We start from the raw sequence: 8,444 nt of genomic DNA, 5'->3' as shown, positions 1-8,444 counted from the left end.
AGTGGCCATTGTTCGGCGTCAATCAACAGCGCTGGGGGCGGGATCTCCTCAGACGCCACGCCCCCGTTCGAGCTCTGAAGAAGAAAGGCGCTTGAGCCACTTTGAGCAGCGCTTTCAAATCTCATCCTTCTAGTTTAATGAAGAAAAAATGAAAAGTTGCACATTTAAAAAGACACTTTATTTGTCCTAAAGTTTTCCTTTTAGCCTATCTTTCACATTTTAGAACACGTGTGTTGCGATTCAAAAGATCCCAAATCATTCAAAACTGTTATATTTGATCATCAGTGATTATCTTTGTGTAGAATGTAAATGTCGTCACCCTGTCACGCTTTGTTTATTCAGTAAAGATATTCAAATAGTTTATTACAGCGTTTAAAACCATTTGTAATTACAGTTTGCATTATAAACTCTGCTACCCTTACAAGGTCATCTTCATCACCATCCTCATCGTCCTGGAATTCTAAAAGAATCCGTCAACATTCCTGAGCGATGAGTGTGAAACCTCTTCACTATCACCACCACCACCATCTCAAGAGAGGCAAACAGTCAAAGTTAATGATGTAATGCTCTGGAAGCAAGCCTAAGATTATAATACTCATTCTCTGAACTTCTGTGCGTGCTGCTCTATATCTGTAGAGCTCCGTCTGTAGGTCACATAGAAAAGAAAAGATTTGAGACACATCTAGATTAAAGTGTAAAGTGTTTCTAAACTCTTTCTTTATAAAGAGCGAGATGAGAGTATAGTTCTGTCTATCAGAGCAACACCACACGTTTAACTTTCTTAGACCTACATGTTTGGACAACCAACCGAGCAGGTTGTGACAGATCATCCCTCGTCTGGCCTGAGGCTGAAGGTTCCAAAAGAGATGCTGGGCTTAAGTTTACTGTTAGCACTGGTATCATAGAGATTCATTCATTCATTCCAACATCCACAGTGTTTGTATTAAGAGATTTTGAGAAAAATCTGCAGCAGAAATGTTGTAGCTGAAATAGGTTTATCCAGTTTTGCTGGAACAACAGAGCTGCACTTTCTCAGCATTAGTCATATTTGGTCATTTACTTAATTGGCTTTGAGGACTTGACATCAGTGTGACAAAATAATGTTTTAAAGGAGTCGTATGACACAGCTAAAATGAATATTATGTTTTGTTTTAGATGTTATTCAATGTGTTTACACATTTTAAGGTTGAATAACGCTGTGTTTTTCACACACTGTGCATGTCTGTATCTCCTCTTTGCTCAGCCTCTCTGAAACACACAGATTTATTTTTTAGACAATTATTATAGACAATGTTACATGTCTAATACATGCATGGGCAACTTATAACACACTAAAGGCACAGGAAAAACCCCTTTAAGGAAAAACAGTTTCCTGTAATCTGTGTGTAATTCAAGATATTTTTTGTCATGGTGGATATCAGTACACACGGCTGTCACGTTACAGTCCAACCAAAACCTTTCAGACCAGTCAGAGGTGATTGTGAACAATATAGCCTACATATTTATTCCAATGACATATAAAAGGCAAAACAAATCAAGACATCAAATGATGAACAAACACTTGAGAAGATCGCAACAGAACCCAACTTCACAATGAATTATTCTGTAATGACACGTAGAGAATATCTTCAAGTCTTTTGAGGTTTGAGTATCTTCTGTACGCTGATGTGTCAATCATTCTTGTTATATCAATGATATTATTTTAATCTCAAATCCGCATGTGTAATGACACACTTTATAGCTCTCTCTGATATACACCTTTACATTCAAACACATACAATAAACAAGACAAAAATCAGCTGCATGACAATAGTTTTCTATTATTTTAACAATATTACAATGCTTTCTTACATGTTAATGTGAAACAAAATATACTCAAATATATAAGCCTGCATGACACTGTATCTAAACATAAAATCCTCACAATTTCGGATTAAAAGGGTAAATCTTAAACCTTTGTGAAGTGTGAGCTCTCATTTGCGTGTAATGAGACCTCCTCACCACCAGGGGTCGCATCACAAATCAAACCATCTCAACTTCTTCTGTCCACCACACCCATTTTAAAACATATAAAAGGGCTTTATATTTATAGATGTATGGGTATCAATGTATAGCAGGTGCTGAGTGAAAGCGTTTCCCAGCATGGATGCTGTTACTCGCAGGCAATTTTGCCATCGAAGCTGGAGAGAGCGATGGCGAAGGCCTGGACGGCACACAGAGGATATCTGTAGTCCAGAGTAAAAGCATCATCTGCCACTCTGCCAAACTGCATCACGATGTAATCCTCTGAAATATCACACATCAAAACATTACATGATCTACTGTACGCTCACGTAACACACCAGAGGGTTTTATTCCAAACATTCTGACTTACGGTCTTTGTTATGGACAATCTGGAAGTTTTTGATGGATGCTTGCGTGACTCTGCCGTTGAAGTTTAAGACGTGTGACGCCGTCTCTTCGTTCCACACCGGCGTCTTATTGCGCAGCTCGATCAGATTCTCCATGTTTCTGTTCTGATGTTTCGCAAGGAGGCCGTCGTTATCCTGACAGGACGAAATACATTGCAGGTCTGTCCTCTTCTACAGAGATCAGTAATCGTAGAAAATGTCTGTTTTACTTACACTTCGTGGTCGTATAGGTACCCGCTCGCCATCTTCAGTCATGCCTGGAATAACGATAATCATTCTCCTCGGACCTTTCATGCCCAAAACATTTGTTTCCTAGAACCACATCACCATGACATATCACTTGGGTTATATCCCAAAAATGCTTCGAATGTCAAAACTGTGAATGTTTTTTTCTTCTTACGTAGATGATGGCTGCTAACTCTTGACGTGCGTTGGACATGTCTGGAAGAGCTCTGTCCGGATGAAGAGCGTTATCAAACACTGTGAATTTAGTTCCCATTAGATTGGACCTTAAAAACAAACACAATGTCATTAAAGCATCAGTCAAACACATGAATACACAAAGACATTTGATCTACCTCAGCTTCCCTATGAAGTTTTCTCCTCCTCTGGACAGATCAGTGGGGTCTATAGAGATCAGATAGTTTGAGGTTGTGCTTTTCTTTCGCTTTCTTCCCGCTAACAAAAACACCTGCTTGAGAGAAATAACAGAAAATAAATGATTTCAGTCAGTGGGCTAGAAGCATTAAAGTGATACTCAAAACCCAAAAATGAAAATTCTGTCATCATATCCTCTCCTTCGAGTTGTTCCAAACCAGTTTAAATGTCTTTGTTCTGATGAACACAGAGAAAGATATTTGGAAGAATGTTTGTAACCAAACAGATCTCAACACCCATTGACTCCCATAGTACAAAAAAAGACTTGATCATTTTATTGGTTCTGTTGAACACAAAAGAAGATATTTTGAAGAATCTAAGACAGCAAGACAGAATCTTCATTTTGGGGTGAAGTATCCCTTTAAAACCATCACACATCTACAGTATCAGGACTGAGCTTGAAAACGGCAAAATATCCCCAAGACAATTTATCATCCCCTTTATACAAACTATAGAATGAAAACCATCGAAATATACACTTTGGTGTTTTTGGTGTCACTGTATAAACACAATAGATGTCATACTTTCTTATCATTGTCCAGGTGCAGGTAATATGTTGGATAAAGGCCTCGGTCCATTCCTCTCTTGTCACGGGTCATTCTACACTTTACCGTGACACCCTGTGGTGCCGGCTGAAGTACAAACTCCTCCAGATTATCAAACTCCACGGGAGGAGATGGGGCTCTCTCCTCCTTCACAGGAATAAATCAGGTTAGAAGAAACACGTTTATTAGGGAATATTGGGCTTCATGCATTAAACGTTCATCTGTAAAGTTTTTTATTTATGCTCATTTTTATATAAATCCAGAAATGTACTCAAAAATTTTAAAACGTGTATTTCAATTCATCAACATTTATACATCAGGCCCATTGACTTTCACGGTTTGAAATAAAATATGTTTCACAACAAACTATTATTTGAAAATGATCTACTAAAACAAAACAGTAATGATAATTTGCTCAGGGGACAGATATACAGACAGACGAGATGATAATATTGATAAGAAACATAGATAAAAAATGAGTTTTCTAAGATCACATAATTTAGCTTTTGTATTGAGTGAGTTGAATGTCCTGATCTCACCTTCTTGGTCTTTTTTCCTTTGCCCTTTTTCTTCTTTTGTGTCACTTCTGAATCTGTATCGTCACTTTCCTCTTTAGCGGGACCTGAAGACAAACACACAACACACAACAATCATATTATACACACACAACTTCAACTGCACACATCTGTAGATGAGGACTGACCTTTAGTCTTTTTTGTCTTTTTGTCTTTGTCTTTGTCTTTGTCTTTGTCTTTGTCTTTGTCTTTGTCTTTGTCTTTGTCTTTGTCTTTCTCTTTCTCTACTGTGGTCTGAAACATGGACGCTGCATTGGAGCCGCTGGTCTTCTTCTTTGTTTTGGTGGGTTTGGTTTCGGACTCGCTCTCATCTTCATTCTCAGATTTAACCGCTGTCACATCACATCATCAAACACAGCACAGATAACACACCCGTACATGTGTGGCATAAGTGTGAATGAAAAACATCTCGTCTCACCTTTCTTCTTACTCTTGGTGTCTGGCTTGTCTCCGTTTATCTGAAACATGGAGGCCGGCTCTTTCTTCTTTGCTTTAGATTTGCTTTTAGAGTCTGTGTCCTCTTTGACATCTGCATGTTTTCAAAACATGATTCAGGTCAAATCCATGTCATTCAGTTATCAGTTGAGAGAAATGGCTAAATCACGAGTCACAATAATCCAGTCTGTCACCTTTAGATTTGATCTTCTTGTCTTTTTCCTTTTCTTTTCCTTTCTCTTTTTCTTTCCCATCAGCATTTTCCTTTGAAGACTTTTTCTTTATCTTTTTCTGCATCACTTCATCTTCCTCTTCATCATCATCATCGTCTGTAGAACCTGCTGTCCAACAATAACACATTATTTCTATCATTATCATTGGAGTGATTTTGTGAATCAGATGTGATGAGTGTTGCATATGTTCCACAAATATTCCTCAAATGGAGATGAACTGCTATCAGATGTTTTCCTCTATAATGACAGCGACCTCTGTGTGGCGAGATCTCAACATTGTTATCTAGTGAGGAATTGACATTGAAATGATTTAATGAAGTGAGATCATGTACACGATGAGACTCACTCTTCTTCTTCTTTGTGGCACTTTTAGGTTTCTTGTTGGACTCTTTCCCTGGTGATTCTTTCTCTTTTTGTAATTTCTTCTTCATCACTTTCTCTCCATCTGTAAGAGAGTTCAGTAAATGTAAATCATGACAATTATAAACACACACAGACAGACAGACAGAACACAGGCACAGACAAACAGAGACAGACAGACGCAGACAGACAGACATATTTCTTGTACAGCTGCTTTGTAAAAATTAATATGGTAATAAGCCCTATATAAAAATAAAGTTGACTTGACATGACTTGACACAGACAGACGCAGACAGACAGACGTCTGATGATATAAAACACATACTTTGAGTGACAGGACTGTTCTCAGACGACAGATCTCTACTCTTCTTGGTTTTGGTCTTTTTGGGTTTGGCTTCATTTCCGTTAGACTCTGCTGGAGAAGACTCAGGCTTCTTCTTCTTGGGCTTCTGTAATGTTCTGATGTGTAAAATAACCGTCTTTCATTATTTGAGAAGCCGAATTGATACATTTAAGATTAATGGAGCTAACTCACTTCAATAGAAAATTAGGATTTAAAAATGTACACCAAAATGAGAAAAAGTTTGAAAACTCACCAGTAAACACGCACGTGGCAGCAACAAAAAGCAACATATTTTAATTTGACTTTGCATCTTTACATTATACAAAAAGATCCTTCATTTTCGCATGAGGTTGTATCTCACACATCCTATTGTTTACATACACTTCATTTTAGTAAAAGGAGTTCGGATTGATGATGAGAGACTCTTGGTTAAGCTATATAAACCTGTACAGACATGAGAAATAAAACTGATATATTTATATTCGACATGTGAAATAGATCTTCATTCAACAACATCTGTACACAGCGGCGGACTGGATCTGGAGCAGCCGGGGGGGCCGCTGGCAAATGTGAACAAGTGTCCCGAAATGTCAACCTACCTGTCAGATTATCCCACCAGGCCTGCGCACATCAATGTTACGTCATTTTTGTGCTGTATAAAATCATCCTACCTGCTTATCTTAAACTGCTACGGGAATCCAAATGTGTATTTTAGTTTTTAATCATTCTACATGTTTATTTAATAATGGGTATTAATAAGGGTATTGCGATGTAAATGAATTCATTAATAACATTTTTATTTTATGCTGGTAGGATAATCTGACGGGGTATTTACGCTGTAAATGTGTTTATATTAAACTGGTGGGACTATCTAACAGGGCATTGTAAAATCATTCTACCTGTTTATTTTGTCGATGTATTTAAGATTATATACAGTTTTGCCCTGCAGGAGCAAAATATAACAGGTGTCCCAAAGTCCCAGTGGTTTAATGCAGCAGCGGTAACAAGTGCTCGTCAATGTCAAAACATTGACCAATCAAACTAAATAAAGATTTACAGCCAATCAGATTACGGAGACCACGCAGACACAGCCAATCAAATGAAAGAAGACAAAATGTACTGTCTGTGATTGAGTTGTAATGATGATGACCGTGTAGTGAAGAAGGCAAACTCACAGTCCGTCCCTGTACATTTAGTGTATTATACATTATGTTAAAACAAATATTTTGAATGTTTATTGATACAATACGACTGTACGCAGTGATGTATAATCAATTATGCAATGTGCTTGTGTTGTGCAGTGCAGCCGTTATCAAAACCCATTACATCATCACACAAAATATACATCTACATCACTATCTCAAAAAGATAACTGCTATAACAGATTCATCTTTATTATTCCCTACTTTCTCTTTAGAAGTACTATCTCTTTCTTACTCAACTCTATAGTCAGAAAAACATTTTTCCACTACAAACAACAGAAAGGTTCTGTGGATGTTAAAGGGTCTTTATTGAAGCACACAGCTCCAGAATGAACATATATAATAACATGTTGCAGAAATACTCAGTTTCCAGTATAAAAAGAGAAAAGTGATGCCCTGCTTATGGAGTCTGAATGTTTGTGTGTGGTTCTGGTGCAGTAAATGTTACAAGAAATACATGAAGAAAATTCATTTTTGACCTTGTGGCAACATTTTTTGATCCATTTGTGAAAAAAGCGCTTATAAATCAAACTATGGTTTTAAGCCATTACGTTGAAAACACGTAGTGTGTGTGTGTGTGTGTGTGTCATCCACTTAAGTCAGCAGAGCTATAAATAGGTACATAACCTTAGAAAATCCCTAGCACACTTATTCAACCACACGGACATGATTCAAACAAATAAATAAACTAAAAAAAGTAATATACACGTAAATATTTCGACTGAACTTTCCTGTAAAGCCTGACGTGATGTCACTATATCTCACTGATCCATATGAGCAGGAGAGATTCACCCACTAACAATATAATATAATGGGACGAACATATGCAAATAAATTCATACAAATTCTCATATCGTCCTTCATTTAACAGAATCAAGCAGGTCAGTGAATTCAAGATTCAGGACTTCAAAATCATTCATTAAAACACACAGTAGAACACCATCGTGATTCAGATCAACTAATGAAATGTAAAAAAAACACTCACTTTTTCTGCAGACATGTTGTTTATGTGAGAGTACGAGAGAAGCCGTACAGTAGTGATGGCCAGGAGCTCCTGAATGAACCTCCATCAGCAGAAAGTTCTTAAGAGGATTTCACACTGACCCATCTGTCAACTGAACACGTCGACCCGGATGTGAAGAACCTCCCTGGCACTCATCCCAGACCAACATCTTACTGCTCATCGGCTGCTCTCTTATAGCTCCAGAGAGATCTCTGTCGTGTTTCATCGAAGGATCAAACTTTCAGTGATATCGCTGCCTGTAAAGTAACATCATCGTCATGTCAACACATGAGAACACATCACTGTCAGATCTGCATGTGACACAGATCCACCCTGAATATCACGCGTGTTGACAAATCAAGTCATCTCTCTCTCTCTCTCTCTCTTCATATGAAGGATATTAATATGAATATAAATACCAATATATTTACAATAGATCAACATTATTACAAATAAATGTCTCACCTGTTTGAGTGATGCTTAATCTAAAGCACAGCATTAGATGTGTCAGTAAATCACGATGATGATGTTTACCTTAAGAGACGCCACTAATAAGAGCACTATTATACGGCACAGATCTTGAAGGGATTTAGGCCGGAGTATCTGTCAGTCACGCAGGTTTAAAAACCGTCTGGATTACAGCCGGTGTGCAAAGGGCTTTCTCCTGCTATTGGTTTAAC

General features: G+C 37.7%; 1 protein-coding gene across 3 annotated transcripts; it reads right to left on the bottom strand.

The window, feature by feature from the left end:
* Nucleotides 1-1,476: 1,476 nt before the first annotated feature.
* Nucleotides 1,477-8,386, bottom strand: LOC306896674 (tubby-related protein 1). Of its 3 annotated transcripts, none has more exons than XM_079460865.1 (14): nt 8,230-8,386; nt 7,747-8,021; nt 5,542-5,665; nt 5,203-5,301; nt 4,818-4,961; nt 4,607-4,717; nt 4,317-4,520; nt 4,153-4,235; nt 3,593-3,760; nt 2,990-3,105; nt 2,812-2,920; nt 2,625-2,723; nt 2,375-2,546; nt 1,477-2,286 (listed from the first exon to the last, which is right to left on the bottom strand). In XM_079460865.1, the coding sequence occupies exons 2-14, from the start codon at nt 7,759-7,761 to the stop codon at nt 2,153-2,155; spliced, it is 1,578 nt and encodes a 525-aa protein (XP_079316991.1). In that variant the 5' UTR covers nt 7,762-8,021; nt 8,230-8,386; the 3' UTR covers nt 1,477-2,152. The 3 variants fall into 3 exon arrangements, with proteins under 3 accessions (XP_079316991.1, XP_079316993.1, XP_079316992.1); XM_079460867.1 differs by having other exon boundaries at nt 2,990-3,102; XM_079460866.1 differs by lacking the exon at nt 8,230-8,386 and having other exon boundaries at nt 5,542-5,675; nt 7,747-7,835.
* Between the last annotated feature and the right edge of the window lie 58 nt (nt 8,387-8,444).

Source organism: Barbatula barbatula (assembly GCF_947034865.1).
Source record: "Barbatula barbatula genome assembly, chromosome: 7".
NCBI classification, from domain to species: domain Eukaryota; kingdom Metazoa; phylum Chordata; class Actinopteri; order Cypriniformes; family Nemacheilidae; genus Barbatula; species Barbatula barbatula.
The sequence above is the reverse complement of the archived record's forward strand: the minus strand, read 5'-3'. Positions and strand labels throughout refer to the sequence as shown.